The 20,417-nt window shown below is 43.2% G+C and overlaps 1 protein-coding gene across 34 annotated transcripts in view; it reads right to left on the reverse strand.

Annotated features, from left to right (window-relative positions):
- The window catches only part of OBSCN (obscurin, cytoskeletal calmodulin and titin-interacting RhoGEF), a 518,757-nt gene that overhangs the window by 156,472 nt on the left and 341,868 nt on the right, over window positions 1-20,417 (reverse strand). For 31 of the 34 annotated variants that reach the window (XM_089660447.1, XM_089660453.1, XM_089660446.1 and 28 more), the window contains 3 exons: window positions 19,044-19,316; window positions 5,876-6,142; window positions 2,327-2,599 (listed from right to left, as the gene is read on the reverse strand). In XM_089660447.1, coding sequence (XP_089516573.1) covers window positions 2,327-2,599; window positions 5,876-6,142; window positions 19,044-19,316 — 813 coding nt within the window. The remainder of the gene's footprint in view (window positions 1-2,326; window positions 2,600-5,875; window positions 6,143-19,043; window positions 19,317-20,417) is intronic. The other 3 variants (XM_089660452.1, XM_089660457.1, XM_089660458.1) reach the window with 3 other exon arrangements.

The raw sequence follows: 20,417 nt of genomic DNA on the forward strand, positions 1-20,417 counted from the left end.
TGTTCGGTTCACAGTCAAACATTCAAACCTAACGAAAGTATGACTGCGAACTTCGGACTGGGACAATTCACTAAACGGTATCTTACAGCATCAGCGTACGTGGTAAGATACCGCACAGCTACTAAAATACTGCTTAATATTAAGTCATGTGGTATTTTAGTAGTAATAGCTGACTGTAAAAAGAATTGCTGGCAAATTAAAAAATTAACAAAAACATGCCTTGGGTTCCCCCCCAACCCATAACAAGCCCTTCTGGTCTAGTATGGATTTTGAGGGGAACCCAAACGCCAAAATTAAAAAAAAATGGCTTGGGGTTCCCCCCCAAAATCCATACCAGACACGTATCTCAGCATAGAGCCCGGTGGGTCAGGATTGGGGGGACGAATGAGCGCCTCCCTCTCCTGAACCATACCAGGCCACATGCCCTCAACATGGGGGGGTGCTTTGGGGCAGGTGACACAAGGGCCTCTTCCCAACAACTGTGGCCAGTGTAGGACTAATTGGAATCTCGGAGCCCCCTTTAACAAGGAGGTCCCAGATCCTGCTCCCCCATGTGAATAAGTATGGGGTACACAGTACCGCTACCCATTCACAAAAAAAGTGTAGTGTAAAAACAACATTTTGTTTTTTGTTTATTAAAAACAAACAAAAAAAATGTCCCTCAAAGTAGATCCAACCAGAATCACGATGCCCGCCACCACTGCCGACCCGAAAAAAGATGATGGCTTCTGCTGCCTGACAGCTGCACCTGCCTTGACACTTCTTCTATGTATATCTAAGGGGCGGAACCACCCGGTGATGTCAACCGAGTGACCCCACCCCTTGTGACGTCATCGTGTGCCGTGAGTGGCCAAAGCATTGCACCGGACCTGCGGTCCGGTGCATTGCTTTGGCCAATCACAATTCACTGTCAGAGCGCAGTGCATTGTGGGGTGTGTGGGGTTGACAGCACCTAGTGATGTCAACCGAGTGACCCCACCCCTTGTGGCATCATTGTGTGCCATGAGTGGCCAAAGCATTGCACCGGACCAGTGGTCCAGTGCATTGCTTTGGCCAATCACAATTCACTGTCAGAGCACAGTGCATTGTGGGGTGTGCAAACACACAACCGGCCAATGTTCGAGTCGAACATCAAGCCCAATTCTAGTTGTAACTCTTCACTGTAGCCATGGATCCACCCTGGGGTAATGTCAGCCCACACTGCACTGGGGATATTCCTGTCTGCAGCAAGGGGGTTTGCTACATTCCTGTGACAGGAGTCACTTTGGATCCCCCCATGGAATCCAGCTCACTTTGGAGAGGTGGGGAGACCCCTGTCTCAGCTCCCCATATCCCTCTTATGTGTAAGTCACCCTGTGCCTGTTAGGGGTACAGGGTGATCTGTCCTAATATTGGGGTGGGGGGTTGTTGATTGTTTGGTGTTATGTGGTTGCATCCCATTGTTCTATTGTGTGTCTTGCTTGGGAGCAAACTATTATGGGATGTATGTGTTTATGTGCATTAGCTTAATGGGGGGTGTGTCCAGCAGCCCTCCCTCCTGATGGGACTGTCCGCTGGTGTGTTTCTTGTTACTAAATGTAGATTGCCCTGCCCTGTATCATTATGCAGAGAGGGGGGTTGTTCCCTTGAATGTATACATCTTGTGTCTGTGTTAAAATAAACTAGTCTACTTCCTGGTTTACTTCAATACTGGTGTCGTCTAGTCTTGTATGGTCTGCTGTGGTGTCTGTGGTCGGTGTTCGGACGGGGAAGTACCCAAGCGCAGACTGTGTTGGTTCCGTTACAATACCCACATGGGCAACTCAGCCACCTTAATCCTATCTCTGTGTTGTCATGAAATATGTGAAACCAGATGTGGATTGTCCAACCAGGTGTGAAACGTTTGGGAAAGCCTCCTATTCTAAGTTACATAACCCAAACACCATTGTTTTGGCCAACCAACATTTTACTTAAAAATGTTACTTAAAAAAGTTACCCATGTGAGTATAATCACTTGGGTATGCTCCCTACACTCATATGAGAAGAAGTGCCCACTTGAGTGAGTGATGACGCATCTTCAATGGAACAAGTTCAGTTGAATGAGACAAACGTCTACTAGATACAGTAACTCTTTACCTGAATAAATGAGACCTTCACAGACCTATAAGGCATAGCTTAGAAACATTGTACTTCCATCTCTCCATCCTAGAGTTTTAAGATCGTCAATCCTGGTGAGCAAAGCTGGCTGGTTTCCAACACTGCATGCGGAATGGTGGAAATGTGCAAGGGTACGTGGCCAGCGATGGCACAGCAGGTGTAGTTGGCATGCAGTGATCCCAAGCCTTACCTCGAACACTGAGGAAAGCAGATGAAACCACATCTCCTGCCATAAATGTGACTCGGCAACTGTCCTGAGAAGTGAGGTTCTTCAGCAAGAGGAGATGCCTGCGCCCATTCTCAAAGAACACCATCTCAATGTTCTCCATCGTTTTTACTGGTTCATCATCTACCAACCAGTTGTAGTTGTAGCATTCTGGTTTTGCCAAGTAACACTCAAAGAGAGCTTCGCCACCCTCTACCGCATCTACATTCTCCAGACCTTGCAAGATCTTATTCTTGGCTAGTAGAGAACACAATGAAAGGCCGCTTACTACCAGTTTACTACTCCTAACTTCAGCCGAGACAAAATATTGGTCTACACAACTTTACAGAATATGTTTCAGAAATGAAGGGGCTATTTCAATTGTTAGAGAGAGATCTTGGTTCAAGAGCATCTATCTGGACAAACTACTTAAAAGGGGGTAAAATATACACCTGGAAAAGCACATAAAGACACAGACATAAAAGATACATACTAGAACTTGACAAAATGGACAAAGCTCTCCAAATTATAAGATAATGTCAATGCAATAAATGGTAGTTCCCAATTCATGACTATTCTATTCTATAGCAGCTGCACTCTTATGGCATTGCCTGCTTTAGTAGATTGTAAAATAGAGCTAACTCACCCATCTACTGTATATGACACCATGAGATATATCATTTCAGGCTAAGAAGCCTTTTGTTTCTTTATTAGATTGTAACATTTATAACATTTACGGTTTGGCAATACTATTAAAGCTGAGCCCTGGCTACAAAAACTTTCATTGAAATATATTTCTCAATAGCCACAAAATATATATATCCACTTTGTGTGCCCCAAATGCCTTTACAAACCCAGATATGTACTTGTACACAGAGGCGTCCCTAGGATTGGTGTCACCCGATGCGGGCCGCACTCCCCTCACCTGCCTCGGGACGCCAGTGCTTGTACAAGTAGCAGTGACACCATCACTTGGATGCACATAGCTTGCACCAAGGGTAGAGCCATTGGAGGTACCCAATAGGTCCACACACTACAGGATGCCTATAGAAAACACAGAGGGGTGTATGCAAGACTAGGCACCCTGCTTATTCAGCCCTCGGGCATACTGTGCATTTAGTGCCTGTGCGTGAGATTCCAGTGCTTTTGTGAGGGCGGTAGGCACAGGCACTGCCAGGAGCTTGTAAAAATCTATGAGAGGGAATCAGAGGCGTCCCTAGGGTTGGTGTCACCCAGTGCAGTAACACTTGGTGACACCCCCTCCAACAATCTCCGCAGAATGGATCGGATCTGCAGATTGAGCATAATGGATCGGAGTCCTATCCATTATGCTCCCCAAACCGCAGATCCCATCCATTCTGCGGAGATCATCGGCATGCAACCTATACGGGGTGACACCGGACCCGCTCCACGAAAAGGTAAGTTGTAAAGAAAGTCGACGATCCCCGCAGGATGTATCAATATTCAATATTACCAATTATTCGGGTGGTGATTGTTGGAGGATCAAAGTCATATATGATTATGAATTATTTTCACATGGTGATCACAAGAATGGACTAAATTATTTGGACTTTTTATGTGTTCATGTATTTCTAAATAATTTTTTGTGATGTATGTGCCGCATTAATATTTTATTTAATTTTTATTTAATTTTAAATATTATGATTTTACTTGTAGAATTAATTCAATGTGGCAGCAGGTCATTATTATATGAGTTATTTGTACACTTTTTATGATTTGATGATTTGTACAGTAGTTATAGGTTTATAGCGCAGTTTTTTTGAGGGATTCACACCTTAAATTTGTTTTTGATTAAAAAAAAAAAAAACCTATACTGTACTATTAAACTGGACAATTTGTACAAAGTTGGGGGTTTCAGCTTTTTTTTTTTAAGAGAAAATTTTCCCATAGCTTTTAGATCAGTTGCGGCTGCTACTTTTACTGGTCAATTGAGGTCTATTATTACTTGGTTTAAAAAAACTCTGGTATGGAGATGTATTGCATATCTGGTGGTCATGCCCGAGACTGTTTCGTTTTTGGTCTCGTGTGTTTGGCCTCCTTTTCACCTTGTTCCATCTCTCCATACGCCGGGATGCTCAGTATGCTTTGCTTCATTGTACCATACCGGGCCTCTTGGCTCACCAGCAGAAGTTGGCTTCCTATCTGTTTTTATCGGCCACTAGAACAATTGCTCAGGCCTGGAAGAGTCCGTTTGTCCCTCTTCAGGGGGTGCGGGATCGTATGACCACTATGATGCTCAACGAGTATATGTCGAGTATCCGCAACGACTCCCAACGTAAAGTTTTGAAAATATGGGAGCCGTGGTTGCAATATGTCTTTCCCTCACTCCCCACGGCTAGTCTGGGGATGTAATGGCGTTCGGTATTGGCGCTCTTGGACCCCTGCTCTTTGCCCACCCTTTTTTTTCTTTTTTTTCTTTCCTCTTTCTTCCTTTTTCTCTCTCTCTCTGTTTTTGGTGTGACTGCACAGCTGCATTTAGTTGTTATAGGAAGTTATATTAATGTTTTGCAACTTATGTGCCATTGATAGCCCCTGCGTGGGCGTACCTTTTGCCCTGTTGGCGTTAGAGCACTGTTTTTCCTTTTTTTGTATTTTGCATTTTTTTTATCTGTGCAATTGATAGCCCCTGCGTGGGCGTATTTTATTGCCTCTGCTTTATATTGTTTAAAAAAATTAATAAAAACCATTGAGATAGAAAAAAAATCTGGTAAAATGAATTAAATCAAGCGCTTTACCACGTTTTGATGCAACACATAGGTGTGGAGCCAGTTTTAATTTTTCTCTACCCTATCCAAAACCAAAAAAAAAAAATTAAGAATTCCATAACTGGTAGCATTGACACTTAATTCTGTAATTTCTGGGGTGCCTCTCATTTTATTCTGTCAAAGTTTGGCTCACCCTTTATGTTGGGAAATAGTTCAAGAACTAAAAGAGCTATAACTATTACTAATAACTGAGCCCTAAAGACTGTTTTGCAGCAAAAATACAGAACAACTGCTATATAGTTGCCTTGTATTGCCATTTATTTTCCCTCTGGTGTCAAAATATTGCCCATACACTTCCCTAAGACTGGGACCAATTAGTCTAACAACAATAACCAACATATATATTTTTTAACATACGTGAGAACACAGAATATCCAATTATCACAGTAAAACAATTAAAAGCAAAAAATGTTTACAGACTCCTAAAAAACATGGTAGTATGACCATATTTGTGACAAATGAGTAATGAGGTTTTTGTGTTTTAAAATATCTATCTTATATTGGTATAAAATTGTGACTTTGACACTAAACCAAAAACAACCAATCACCCCAGTTTTCAAGTAAAAGTAAATATGATTTCTTCGATTCCAGAAGGTGACCTTTAATGAAAAAAAAAACAGGAACGAAGAGAAGATGTGGAAAGCCCTGTAAAGACGTAAAAACCCATCCAGGTCAGTAATCAGTATTAATGGTTGGCTTGTTAGATTGGCAGGAGTAAGAGTCTTCCGTAAGTGGTGGAAGACCTCACCTTCGACTTCGAGCATAGCCACAACTCTAGTGCCTTCAGCCTCGCACACGTACACACCACGGTCCTCGGGAACCACAGACTTAATGGTCAGCTTGGCCACATTCCAATCTTGCTCGACAATGATTCTTTTCCCGTCAGAACTTACGTCTACATCGTTTTTCTTCCAGGTGGCCTGCACTGGCCTAGAGTACTGGCAGATGAACTCTGCGGTGTCATCTTCATCAATGATGAGGTCATTCATTGGACTGACCACCTCAAGAGTTGGATCTGTCAACCAACATGTCAGAGGGACATGCATTAAAGGGCCTTGATGAACATGACTTTGTTTATCTTGCTCATAGCAGTGGAAGCAAAAGCATGATGGCGAATGGATTAGGCTGTGGTTAGCGGTTTCAGCCATGTGGCAGCCATAAATCACTCAAGAGCCAGCTAACTGGCTAGCAGTGGAAGCTTAGTGTACAGGATAGGTCTTTATTACAGTTGTACAATTATAATTTATAGGTACGCTGATGAAGTGGATCTCCAGCTAAGGGACTCTCTCCTACTCTGTAATAAAAACAATGTGGCCAATCCCTACTCACCCTCTTCAAGGCCCAACAATATCTCCAACGTCCTTCTCCATCTTGTGTCACGAGTGCCTTTTGGGTTGAATGGTGGCTAACATCATTCAAACTTCTTCCTGTGAGCCCTGGCTATCATAGACACACCTTCAGGGCTCACAGAACTTGTGGACAGAGCGACACTCACATGCAGGGAAGTAGAACAGGGGTTACCACCAGTCCTCATGTACGGGGCCCAGGCCAGCAGGGGGACCCAGATGTGGGCAGGAGAGAGGGTGATCGGCACAGTGGGGGAACAATTAAGGGAACCAATCTTCTGTATGGCTCTCTCCTCAGCAGCTGAAAGCTGGCTTCTTCTCATCCACCTTCTGCTGGCTTTCAGCTGCTGCAGAGAGAGCCATACAGGGATCAAGTAACTGCCCCCCCCCCCCCCCACAGCCCCTATCACCCTCCCTGTGCACCATATGTTTCCTCCCCTGCCCAAGACCCCCGGTGTTCCCCAACCCCCACAGTGTTGCCAGCTTCCCTCCTTTCCTTCCCACCAGAAGCTGTAAGCAAACAAAAGGGTCCTTTAAGATGGAGAGAGGGCAGAGGATTTGGTAAATATTTCACATTTACCAGCCCCTTCCTTTCCGGAATGAACACAATGAGTGACCGATACCAATCACTCACTGTGTTCATTCATAATTGAAACATAGTAAAGTGTTTTGGGGGCCCTCGTGGTTTCTAAAAGCAGCCCTGCTCACACGTCATTACAGAATGCTGCTCAGTCCAAGAGAAAGGGACCTCCCACCAAAGCTGCCAAGGAAGAAGAGGAAGGGCTTGTGCTATCACCGGACCAGTTTGAAGACCGCAGAAGAAAAAAAGTGTGTATACGGTAAAAAAAAAATCAGAGCACGGTTTCAGGATGGATGGAGAGATTGGCTTAACTGGAGTTCCACTTTTCTGTGTAAAGATTCCAATTCCTACGTTGACCCTGGAAACAAGTCCAGTTTTGATATGTATCAAGGAGAGCATCAAGATCACCAAGGACAGCTCCAACTATGGCGACATCACTAGATGTGCAATGTGGCCCCCTTGATCTTCACAAGCCACTGACTGTTAGCACTTGTAACATGTCCCCGTAACGAAAAAAGTTACCTCAACCCCAACTTTCTTCCTGCAGCCTAAATGAGGATGACTTCCCGCGCCTTCCAGCTACATCCTGGGGAATACAGAGCAGACGAAATCTCGCAAAAAGATGCTCTTGTAACGGGGTGGAGATTGAAGCTGCTCTGCATTTCCCAGGAATCGCCCTGGAAGGTGATGCCATGCCCAGGAATGCAGAAGAAGGCGGTAAGTCAGTGGTTCTCAACCTTCCTAATGCCGCAACCCTTTAATACAGTTCCTCATGTTGTGGTGACCCCCAGCCATAAAATTATTTACCCAGTAATTATAATTCATGAAGTGTCGTTTTACCTCCAATACTGCTGCTTTCAACACAGTAGCTGCTTTCAACACAGTAGCTGCTTTCTACACAGTAGCTGCTTTCTACACAGTAGCTGCTCTTTACACATTGGAAATATGTGTTTTCCAATGGTCCTAGGTGACCCCTGTGAAAGGGTCGTTCGACCCCCAAAGGGGTCGCGACCCACAGGTTGAGAACCACTGGGGTAAGGCAAGTTTATTTCCAATTTTTTATTTTTTTACATTTAACATCTATTAACAGTAGGCAGTCGGTAATGGCGCAGCAGCTTTGGCCATTTAAGCAGACCTTACATTTTACAGCAAGGTCCACTTTAAATGAGTACAGTATGTTGGCATGCCCACCCTCCTCAGCTGCCCAGGAATTTGGCTCAGGTTGCACGTGGCATTTGAAGTACAGATATACTAAATGTTATTACTCTCCAATTCATAGCCTGCGATATAAAGGAACGTAGTCATTTGTTATACAAATATATATAATATATATATATTTAATATATATTAAGCATATATTAAATATTTAGCATTGATTTCGTATCCTGTACACTTGGCACGGGTTTAAATACTAAAATTATAACACACTTTATCCATCAACACACTCCTCCTAAAAATCTTAGATAGAGTCAACATTAGTGTTTTTACAGTAAACTTGCACTAAGACAAAAAAAAGTGGGCTGTAGGCCCTGGCTGTATGGATCACAAGCAGGGGCGGACTGACCATTTGGAAACTCGTGCACTGCCCGAGGGCCCGGTGTCAGTAGGGGCCCCATGAGATGCCCCTGGTACCTTTTTCATAGCCTTTTTTGAGTTTGGGCAAGGACACAGGGCCCCCATGATCCCCTATTGCCCGGGGGCCCCATGAGTTGTCAGTCCACCCCTGATCACAAGCCTGGTTAAATAGAACTTTGCTTTTGGTCGATATACATAAATCCATCAGTGGTTCATATAGTGAACTCGATGTAGAGTTATTCCCCCTGAGGTCATCACAGAGGACAAGGGGGCGCTCTTTACGGCTGGAGGAAAAGAGATTTCATCTCCAAACACGGAAAGGTTTCTTCACAGTAAGAGCTGATTTTGAAACTCAGAATTTTGACTAATAATCTCAGAGTTTTGATTTATAATCTCAGAATTCTGATTTATAATCTCAGAGTTATGACTTTGAAATTCAGAATTTTCTTTAATACATTTTAGGATGGGCCCAGGGCTCTTCTGTACGAAGCAGCTCTGTACCCGAAGAAAATGTAGGTTTGCATCGGACCACCATTTGGTACACTCACAGGCTTGGAAAATCATGTTTGTTATTATCATTTGGAAAAAGGTTCACCTTATAATCATCTGAAATCTCTTTTAGATCTCAGGATTCTGACTTTAAAAGTCAGAGTTTTGTTTAATAAACGTTAGGATAACCCTTTTGGCTCTTCTGTATGACACAGCTCTGTACCCAAAGACAGTTTGTAATATTTTTTGGGACACTCACAGGCAGGGGCGGACTGACCATTGGGGAACTCGGGCATTGCCCGAGGGCCCGGTGTCAGTAGGGGGCCCCATGAGATGTCCCTGGTACCTTTCATAGGCTTTTTTGGGTGTGGTTTGAGTGTGGGCGAGGACACAGAGGCCCCATGATTCCATATTGCCCAGGGGCCCCATGAGTTGTCACTCAGCCACTGCTCACAGGTTTGGAAAATCACGTTCATTATTGTTTGGAAAAAAGGTTCCCCTTAAAAACATCCAAAATGTCTTTTATAAATTACTTGCTGTGTTTGTTGTTTTTTGTATGTCAAGGGGGCGCTCTTTACATCTGGAGGAAAAGAGATCTCATCTCCAAATATGAAAAGGTTTCTTCACAGCAGGGGCAGACTGACAATTTGGAAACTCGGGCACTGCCTAAGGGCCCGGGGTCAGTAGGGGGCCCCATAAGATGCCCTTGGTACCTATTTCATAGGCTTTTTTGAGTTTGGGCAAGGACACAGGGGCCCCATGATCCCCTATTGCCCGGGGGCCCCATGAGTTGTCAGTCCACCCCTGCTTCACAGTGAGAGCTGTGAGAATGTGGAATAAACTCCCTCCAGAGTTGGTTGTGGCCAGCTCAGTGGATTGCTGTAGGAAAGTCCTGGATTCTTTCTTGGATACACAGAATATAACTGGATATAACATTTATAGGTAAAGTTGATCCAGGGAATATCCGATTGCCTCTCGGGGGATCAGGAAGGTATTTTTTCCCTGCAGGAACAAATTGGATTGTGCTTTGCTGGGTTTTTTATTTTGCCTTCCATGGTGGGTGTAGGATTATAATTTTTTTTTTTGGTTGAACTGGATGGACTTTTGCCTTTTTTCAGCCACACTAACCATGGAACTATGATAAATAAATATATATATATATATATAAGACCTGAACTTAGAAACATATGTGTGCTTTCACTGTTGACTTTTGAGGCTGTCATGCCGATCCTCTGTTTTAAATACTTTCGGATTCACTGACCTGGCAAAAAAGTGTGCATATCCAGTGTGACCTCACTTGTACCAGGACACGGACTCAGGATATTACTGAAGCTGCAAAATCAGGCTCACTTCCGCATATAAACCAATCAGCTTCAGTTTGATCAATTAAGCTTTAGCAATAAAACCTGGAAGCTGATTGGTTTCTCTGCAGAGGTGAGCCTGATTTTGCAGCTTTAGTAAATAAACCCCATAGTGTTTTATGAAGGAGGTATTTAATAGATGACTATATATTTCCCTTTTGACAGGTCTCCTTTTAATAACCTGACATTAAAAAGTAAAAAAGAAAATGCTCCTTTGGCTTAACCACTTGCCGTCCGGCCGCTGTATGTAAATGGCTGGACGGTGGCAGTGCAGGGGCGGGTTGCTGTTCATAAACGGTGCCAACCATTTTGGATTGTGTGCGCTCCCTGGGAGTGCGCATCACCGCGATCTGGTGCCCGCTGTGTCCCCCCAAAGCACCACTCCGCAAATTTCCCCTCCTAGAACATCTCATCTCCTGCTGCCCTCTAAATTCCCCCTCCCAACACAAATCTCCTCTCCCCAATCTTCTCATGGTGCCCCCCCAACCTCACATGATACCACAGTGCCCAGGGCAGCCCCCCTTCTGCCCACCCCTTGTCTCGGCCTTGAGTATGCCCCGGCTTCAGTGGGAGTAAAAAAAAAATTCCCCTGTATTAGTGGTCAGTGGGAAAAAGAATGCCGCAGCATCAACAAAACTAATAAAATAATTTGGGTTTGGTGGTCAGTAGGAGTGAAACTTTTAGGCTTCTTGAAAGTGAAGCTCATCCTAGCAGCCGGCAATGATCCTTAGATGGTGCTGTCCGAAAGTGCCTGCAGAGTTCCAGCAGTGAGACCATCTGGCCACTAGAGGTGTAATGTGGCACATTGGAAACATAACTCCATTGATGATGCCGTGATCCTTTCTCTCCTGGCCACCCAATCCACATGCCTAGATATGGGTCTGCTTGGGAACCTTAATATAGTAGTGGCAGAGATACCACTCCTATTTATGACATTTATCCTGAACAGCCAAAGTTCGTTCTGAAATCATGTTCGGACCAAACTTTGAGCTCATCTCTATTGACCATATATGGTTGTAACCAAATATGGCCAATTTTTTCACCTAGGATCCCCAGTGAGTGCTTACATCACTGGACACCATGATTGACTTTCTTGATGATGCCATGATCCTTTCATGGCCACCCATTCCACAAGCCTTGATAAGGGTCTGGTTGGAATATTAAGGTGAACCTTAATATAGTAGTGCTAGAGATACCACTTCTATATATGACAATTGTCCCAGATAACCAAAGTTCATTCCAAACTAGAGTTCGGACCGAACCTGAAGCTCATCCCTATTGACCATATATGGTCTTGGTAAAATATGGTCGATGACTCAACCTAGCATCCCCATCCCTGAGTTTACATTAGTGGACCCTGTAATTGATGATGGCGATACATCAATTGATGCCATGATCGACTCCATTGATGATCCCATAGGAGATCCTTTCTTTCCTGGCCCCCCACTCCACATGCCTAGATAAGGGTCTGCTTGGAACATTAAAGGGAACCTTAATATAGTAGTGGTAGAGATACCACTACTAATAAATGACATTTGTCCTGGACAGCCAAAGTTTGTTCTGAACTCGTGTTCGGACCGAACTGTGAGTTCATTCCTATTGACCATATATGGTCAATGACTTCAACTAGGATCCCCAGCCCTGTGTTCACATCACTGGACTCCATGATTCCTGCTTGGAATATTAAAGGGAACCTTGATATAGTAGTGGCAGAGATACTACTCCTATATATGACATTTATCCTGAACAGCCAACGTTCATTCTGAAATCATGTACGGACCAAACTTTGAGCTCATCTCTATTGACCATATATGGTCCTGACCAAATATGGCCAATTTTTTCACCTAGGATCCCCAGTGAGTGCTTACATCACTGGACTCCGTGATTGCCAATGGATATACATCACTGGACACCATGATTGACTTTCTTGATGATGCCATGATCCTTTCATGGCCACCCAGTCCACAAGCCTTGATAAGGGTTCCTGTTTGAATATTAAAGGGAACCTTAATATAGTAGTGGTAGAGATACAATTGTCCCGGATAACCAAAGTTCATTCCAAACTAGTGTTTGGACCAAACCTGAAGCTCATCCCTATTGATCATATATGGTCTTGGTAAAATATGGTCGATGACTCAACCTAGGATCCCCATCCCTGAGTGTACATTAGTGGACCCTGTAATTGATGATGGCGATACATCAATTGATGCCGTGATTGACTCCATTGATGATCTCATAGGAGATCCTTTCTTTCCTGGCCCCCCACTCCACATACCTAGATAAGGGTCTAGATAAGGGTCTGCTTGGAACATTAAAGGGAACCTTAATATAGTAGTGGTAGAGATACCACTACAATAAATTATATTTGTCCTGGACAGCCAACGTTCGTTCTGAACTTGTGTTCGGACCGAACCGTGAGCTCATTCCTATTGACCATATATGGTTGTGACCAAATATGGTCAACGACATCCCCAGCCCTGTGTTCACATCACTGGACTCCATGATTGACAATGGATATGCATCACTGGACACGCGTGATTGACTCTCTTGATAGTGCCATGATCCTTTCATGGCCTCCTAGTCCACATGCCCTAGATGAGGGTCTGGTTGGAGTATTAAGGGGAACCCCATGCTATTTATTAAAATAAATGTGTACTGTCCCTTGAAAAAAGGTAGAAAACGAGTACATTTTATAGTTTCTTAATTACAGATTGTCAATAGATCACTTGTCACCATGATCGACGGTGAATGTACATAGATGAGCGCTGTGATTGATAATCGATTTGGGGCCTGAGAAGGACTGCTGTTTTAAAGACTATATTAATTATAAGTACAACAGGCAGAGTGCTGCACCCATCAAATCCATATTGTACTGATATGTCTTTAGTACAGTAAATTGGGACGTCTATGGATATATGCATTATGCCCTTTGCATTGTTTGCAAAAGTGTTCCTTTTTGGGAAGGGTTGTTTTTCTGAAATTGCACAATGGTTATGTTATATCTAGATGCAAAATCATTTTAGCAAAGTTCTAAAACAGAAAAAAAAAGTTTCCCCCTAAAAACACTGAGTGACTCCATCCATATTTTGTAACAGATTTTTAAAGCACCAAAACTTTAAAGAGGAAAAAAAAAATGTTATTAAGGAGAAGGTCAAATCAAAGACGTAAAAGTCAGCGCTTGACACATGAGGTCCTATCATTTTTTACCATTTGTTTCAAATTGTGCATCAGGATTTGCTCCAAAAAAAGCAATGTAAATGCAAAGTGCAGTAACCCACCCCAGCAGCCTAGCGGAACACTTCTCTTTATTGGGTGTCTCCAATGAAAAGGAAAAAATCAAATTCTTCGAAATGCGTTACTGCACTTTTCACATCATGATTGCCCTAGTTTATTAAATCACTTTATGTCTCGTTCTTTGCTTATAAAGCCACTTTAAAAAAACATTTCATAATGAAAATAAATAATAAATGATAACTAAATCAACCCAACCTAACTAAAAAAAACATTGAGGAATGTTAAATTTTTTTGGAATTGTCTCCTTTGTGGGAGACGTTATAATGACATTGTAATAATTTTGTGGGTTTTACATCAAATCTATGGACATGTTCTCAGTTCTGGTGCTTTGTTGTACAAATTAAATTTATGCTGAACAAGGTTAGCTGTTGAGCTAGTTGTTATATTGCTACATGGTATTAGATTACTACTAGTGTTTTACCTCCTCTAGAGACTTTACCAACCACAACACCATCAGTTATAATACAGCCTTCTGCATGACACCTCAACCCAGATCTGTCCCAAAAGGACCCTTTCGTTTTTAAATCCTGTTTATTATTTTAATCTTATCAAATTTTTCTAAAATTTGCTTTTTTTTTTAATAGCTGTTTTCCATAAAAGCATTTGACCCGATTCTCAACTAAGAGTCAGGCCTTCTTCATATTCCTCTTGAGATCCATGTTAACAAAGTTCCTTCTCCCGTTCCCCTCTCCGCAAACTAAAAGCTTTTTTTTCCCCTTCTAAATAAAAACTGTCTGTCAGGGCTCTGTCCTTGGCAGAGGTGTTAGGAGACCTGGCACCCCTGCCAGTACCTTGCATGGCCGCAGAAGTTCACATCGGCACAAATTTGCCGCCAAACGGCCTTTATAAGGATGCCCTGCACTACTCTCAGGTGCTGGTTGATCTCTGGCTTCCCAGTACCTTGTTCCTGTGTTATTGTGATCTGTGATTTCCTGATACCGACTCGGCTTGCTCTTGGACCTGTCTTCTCTGCTTAACCCCTGATCTGACCTCGGCTTGGCTATCGGATATTCCCTCTTGCTCCTCTGTGTATGACCTCGGCTTGGCTATCGGATATTCCCTCTTGCTCCTCTGTGTATGACCTCGGCTTGGCTATCGGATATTCCCTCTTGCTCCTCTGTGTATGACCTCGGCTTGGCTATCGGATATTCCCTCTTGCTCCTCTGTGTATGACCTCAGCTTGGCAAATGGATATTCCCTCTTGCTCCTCTGTGTATGACCTCGGCTTGGCTATCGGATATTCCCTCTTGCTCCTCTGTGTATGACCTCAGCTTCGCTATCGGATATTCCCTCTTGCTCCTCTGTGTATGACCTCAGCTTCGCTATCGGATATTCCCTCTTGCTCCTCTGTGTATGACCTCGGCTTGGCTATCGGATATTCCCTCTTGCTCCTCTGTGTATGACCTCGGCTTGGCTATCGGATATTCCCTCTTGCTCCTCTGTGTATGACCTCGGCTTGGCTATCGGATATTCCCTCTTGCTCCTCTGTGTATGACCTCGGCTTCGCTATCGGATATTCCCTCTTGCTCCTCTGTGTATGACCTCGGCTTGGCTATCGGATATTCCTGCTTGCTCCTCTGTGTATGAACTTGGCTTGGCTAACAGATATTCTCTCTTGCTCTCTGTGTAGGACCTCGGCTATCCCATCTGACTACGTCTGCTCTGATCCTCACCTGGTACCTGACCTTGGCTTTGAACCGGCTATCATGTGATCCTCTGTTTCCTGGAAGGCTTGCATACATTGCACAGGCACCACCTGTCTGCAGACCCCATCTCAGTGCATCAGCCATGCTCCTGGGTGGACCACCAACGAGCACTCCTACAGGCGACCTGTGCCACTTTGGGCCTGACTCCTGTGACCCACTCTCAGGGAACTTAGCCGCAAGGGAAGCACTCTCTCCATTGGCCTCTAACACCAGGTACGTGATACTGTCCCTCTCATTTACAATATAAGTCGAACTAAGCCTTTCTCAACCCCTTTAACAGAGAAGAACCCTTGAAGTAAATTTCAGGTCTCATTGGGACCCCTGCTAATAGTTACCATTGCTACAGCTCAAGACACATCAGCATGAACAGCGAGGTGTAGACATAGAAATAAATATAAGAATAAGAAATATTCAATATTTCTAAATATTATAATAATATAGAAAAAAGAATATGCAATACTTTGCATAGTTGACATCCAGAGCTGCTCTTTGCTACAAATATACTTTCAGGAATGCTAATGAAATGAATAATAATGATGGTAAGAAAAGAAAAGCAGACAATGAAAACTGTAGTGTTCTTCTCCATTGGTGGAACCCAATTACATTGGAAGCCAGTGAAGTGCCCCCTTTTACTGTAGGTCATTGAAAAAGGACCCCCTAGATTGGTGGTCAGTTAGGAAAAGACACTTTGCACTGGTGTTCTTTGAAGAAGGGCCCCTTAGATTGCTGGTGAGTGTGGGAAGAAACCCTTACACCAGTTATTGGTGATAAAGGGTCCTTTAGGTAGGTAGTCAGTGAAGAAGGGACCTCCTAAGCAAGCCATACATTGTCCAATTTTCTTTTCTGCAACCACGGGTTTCAGGAAAGAAAACTGATTGATTCCCCCATCCACACAGTCAGTATTGATGGGGCATTCCCTCCCTGCAGTGCTATTGGGTTCTACCAGTGGGGAGCCTTTCTCCAGCCAGCAGAACACAGTGATCACGGCTAGCAGCTACAGCCACCAGCAGTGATAGCATGCAAAAAAATCCCATAGGCTGGTTGTGCTGAAGTCGATTGCCCATAAATGGATAAAATCTTGGCTGGTCCCTGCTGAACTGGCCGAGATTCAATCCATCTATGGCTGACTTTACACTAATGGTCAGTGAAAAAGGGCTAATTAGATTGAGGGCAAGCGGGAGAAAATTCCCCGTACACTTGTAGTCAGAGGATGAAGGGCCCAATTACATGAGTAGTCAGTGGGAAGAATGTTCCTTACAGTGTTGGTTAATGGGAAGAATGCCCTTCAAGGATAGAAAAAGATCAATGGTCCATTTAGCCGGCCAAACTTGGACTGAAATTCGGTCAGTCCCTGCTGAACCGCCGGACTTTTGATTCAAGTCTGGGCATTCTGGTTGCACAGAAGTCCATCGACTGATCAACTTCTGTACAACTGTCCTGTAGGATTTTCCCCGCTGATCAGTGTATTCTAACAGTGGGAAAGTCACCCCACTGTCAGAATACAATACCTCAGCAGAGAGGATTCCCCCATCCACATCAAGTGTGTGGATGGGGGAATCAAGTCAGTTTTTTTCATTCAAGCCACTAGTTGAACATAAAAACAAACAAAAAAGCAGAGTAATCTATGGGCTGCTTTAGACCAATGACCACTAACGGGAGGACTGACCATTTGGAAACTTGGGCACTGCCCGAGGGCCCAGGGTCAGTAGGGGGCCCTATGAGATGCCCCTGGTACCTTTTTCATAGGCTTTTTTGAGTTTGGGCAAGGACACAGGGGCCCAATGATCCCCTATTGCCCGGGGGCCCCATGAGTTGTCAGTCCGTCCCTGACCCCTAAGATCAATGATTATATAAGGGGTCACTTATCTGAGCAGCAGATATTACTCATTGCTCAGAGGACCCTTCACAAACTGAGGATTCCCTTATGGAACCCAGATTGAGAAAGGTTGGTCTAACTTAAGTGACGTCAGGAGAGTAAGGCTGGCCACCAGCTTAGGGCTTGTAACGGGGGTGCGGGAAGTTGATGTTGTTTATTGACAAGAGAGAGGAGAAAGAAGACTGAAGTACAACCAAGGTGTGCAGCCTTCAAAAAAGAAATAATAAAAAATCTATATTAAAAAAAATAAAAATAATAATAATAATAATAATAAAAAATAAAAATAAATATATATATAATAGAGAAAAAGTGAGCTCTTAGATCTAAATCGCTGCCGGCATTTAGTATGGACCTCTCTAACCTCAAACAAAATAATACATATATAATGCAGCGCTGCATTATATATGTATTAAATAAATATATATATGTATATATATATATATATATATATACTGTATATGTATATATTTATATATATGTGTGTATATATATATATATATGTATATATTTAAAAAAAATATTATTTATATATATATATATATATATATACTGTATATATATATATATATATATTAAAAAAAAAATTATATATATATATATATATATATATATATATATATATATATATATAAATATATTCTATACCCTATACTTCATTCAAAAGTCTGGCTGTTTCTATGGGAAAAGGTGGCAAAAAAGTATTTTACCGATCTTCTTTTTGTTTTTTGTTAACTTTTTTGAGTATAGATCTACGTTTGAAGTTATCGGTAAACTAACGCTACAGCAAACTATAATGCTTTATTTTTATTTTTTTCTTATCAAAATCTTTGACTAATTTGCTGACCTTACTACAAAGTTTTGCTTGTACTTGTGGGGAAAAAAATTTAAAGTGCCTTGCCCACTAATAGTTTAAAGTATATGTAAACCCAAAGACATAAATGTAGTGAACATAAGTAATGAAGCTCTTAGTTATGGTATACATACACTTTGAGCTGTTGTTAGCCTTTGCCCAATGGCTAGAGGACCTCCATAGATCGTAGGTCAGGGGTGTCAAACTGGCGGCCCTCCAGCTGTTGCCAAACTGCAAGTCCCATCATGCCTCTACCTTTGGTAGTCATGCTTGTAACTGTCAATCTTGTAGTTTGGCAACAGCTGGAGGGCCACCACGTTGACACCCGTGTCGTAGGTAGACTCACTAAAGTCAATAGGTACAGACAGAGGGAAAACCTCCCACGATCCACCAAAAAATAGAAGGCAGCCTTGAAAACTACAATCATAATACGTTCAAGTCCAGAATCTTTATTCTTTTGCAAGACTAGAAGGTTTGGTAGATTCTTCAACATCTGACACTTCCAGGTGTGTCAGATGCTTGAGTACCTCACTGTCTTGAGTCCATCCATTGGACACTGCCTCATTTGTGAGCCTCAGGGACCCATTTGAAGGAGCAAGTAGCAGGTGGAACAACAGCATGCATGGGGGGGGGGGAGCAAGGATCCTATTTACTGATGGTGGACCTGCTAAGCATCATGCTTCCTATTTTTTAATATCCTTGTAGCCCTAATTCCTTCCCATCCCCGAACCCCATTCAGTTTCCACTTCCACACACTCGCCCTTGATCCAGAAAGGGAAAACACTAGCAGACGGTTGAAACCAGCTCATGTTAGGCTTGTGTTAGTCTTTTTAAAATACCTTTGATTAACAGTTTAGCAGAAGATACGAGAGAGCCAGCTCTGAAGGTGACAACGCCAGAGTCATTGGTCCCCAGGTTTTTTAGCGTTAGGGTGTGGACAGTGCCTCCGTGGACAGAGATCTCATTGACGGGGCTGTTCTGTAGGGGAGAGCCGTCCAGCCACCACTGAACATTCCGCACGTACGGACTGGACAGCTCGCAGGAGAAAATGGCCGTCTCCCCCGCAAAGACATCTGTGTTCTTTAAAGCAGACACTATGTCTACGTTACTCTCTGGTGACGGGTTCGAAGGTTAGAAAGAAAAAAACATCAAACAATGGTAAAAACAGGATGCTAGTGAAAAAAAAAACAAAACACCTTAGTTTACCAAAATTGCAATTCTTAAAAGTGTACTAGACTTGACATCATTTCCTCAAAGGCAAGACATTATTACTGTAAACAATGAAAAACTGGAATTTATATACATTTATTTAAATTGACATTATATAATGGAGAACTGATTCTTCTTGTAGGCAAGTAAAACAAATGATTTTGTCCAACCGTTTAAAGACCAACTGTGAAGCATGGGGAGAAGACACAAAAATCTAGTAATGTGTTTGAATACCATGTAGTAGTAAACCTTTTTAAAACAGTAAATGCAAGGGGAAGGAGCAGAGTGGAACACCGAGAATGAATTGCTCCACAAAGGTTGGTGAGGGCTTTTTTTTAAGTTTATTTATTGCCTGTTAAAGTCCAAATGAACTCTCTGTTTAAATTAGCTACATACATTCCAAGTGCAAACATTGAGGATGAATTACTCCACATTACTTGTAGCTACAAAGGCCGGTGAGAGCTTTTTTTTTTTAAAGTGTTACTAAACCCAGGACCCTGCATTCACTATATCTGCTCTCCCCGGACCCTGCATTCACTATATCTGGTCTCCCCCTACTGTGCATTCATTATATCTGGTCTCCCCTGACCCTGTATTCTCTATATCCGCTCTCCCCGGACCCCGCATTCACTATATTCGGTCTCCCCGGACCCCGCATTCACTATATCCGCTCTCCCCAGACCCTGCATTCACTATATCCGCTCTCCCCAGACCCTGCATTCACTATATCCGCTCTCCCCGGACCCTGCATTTGCTATACCGGTCTCCCCGGACCCTGCATTTGCTATACCGGTCTCCCCAGACCCTGCATTTGCTATAACGGTCTCCCCGGACCCTGCATTCGCTATATCCACTCTCCCCGGACCCTGCATTCACTATATCTGCTCTCCCCGGACCCTGCATTCACTGTATCTGGTCCCCCCGGACCCTGCTTTCACTATATTCGCTCTCCCCGGACCCTACATTCACTATATCTGCTCTCCCTGGACCCTGCATTCACTATA

Source organism: Staurois parvus, unplaced genomic scaffold, assembly GCF_062004578.1.
Source record: "Staurois parvus isolate SC_StPar_1 unplaced genomic scaffold, SC_StPar_1.0 ptg001245l, whole genome shotgun sequence".
NCBI classification, from domain to species: domain Eukaryota; kingdom Metazoa; phylum Chordata; class Amphibia; order Anura; family Ranidae; genus Staurois; species Staurois parvus.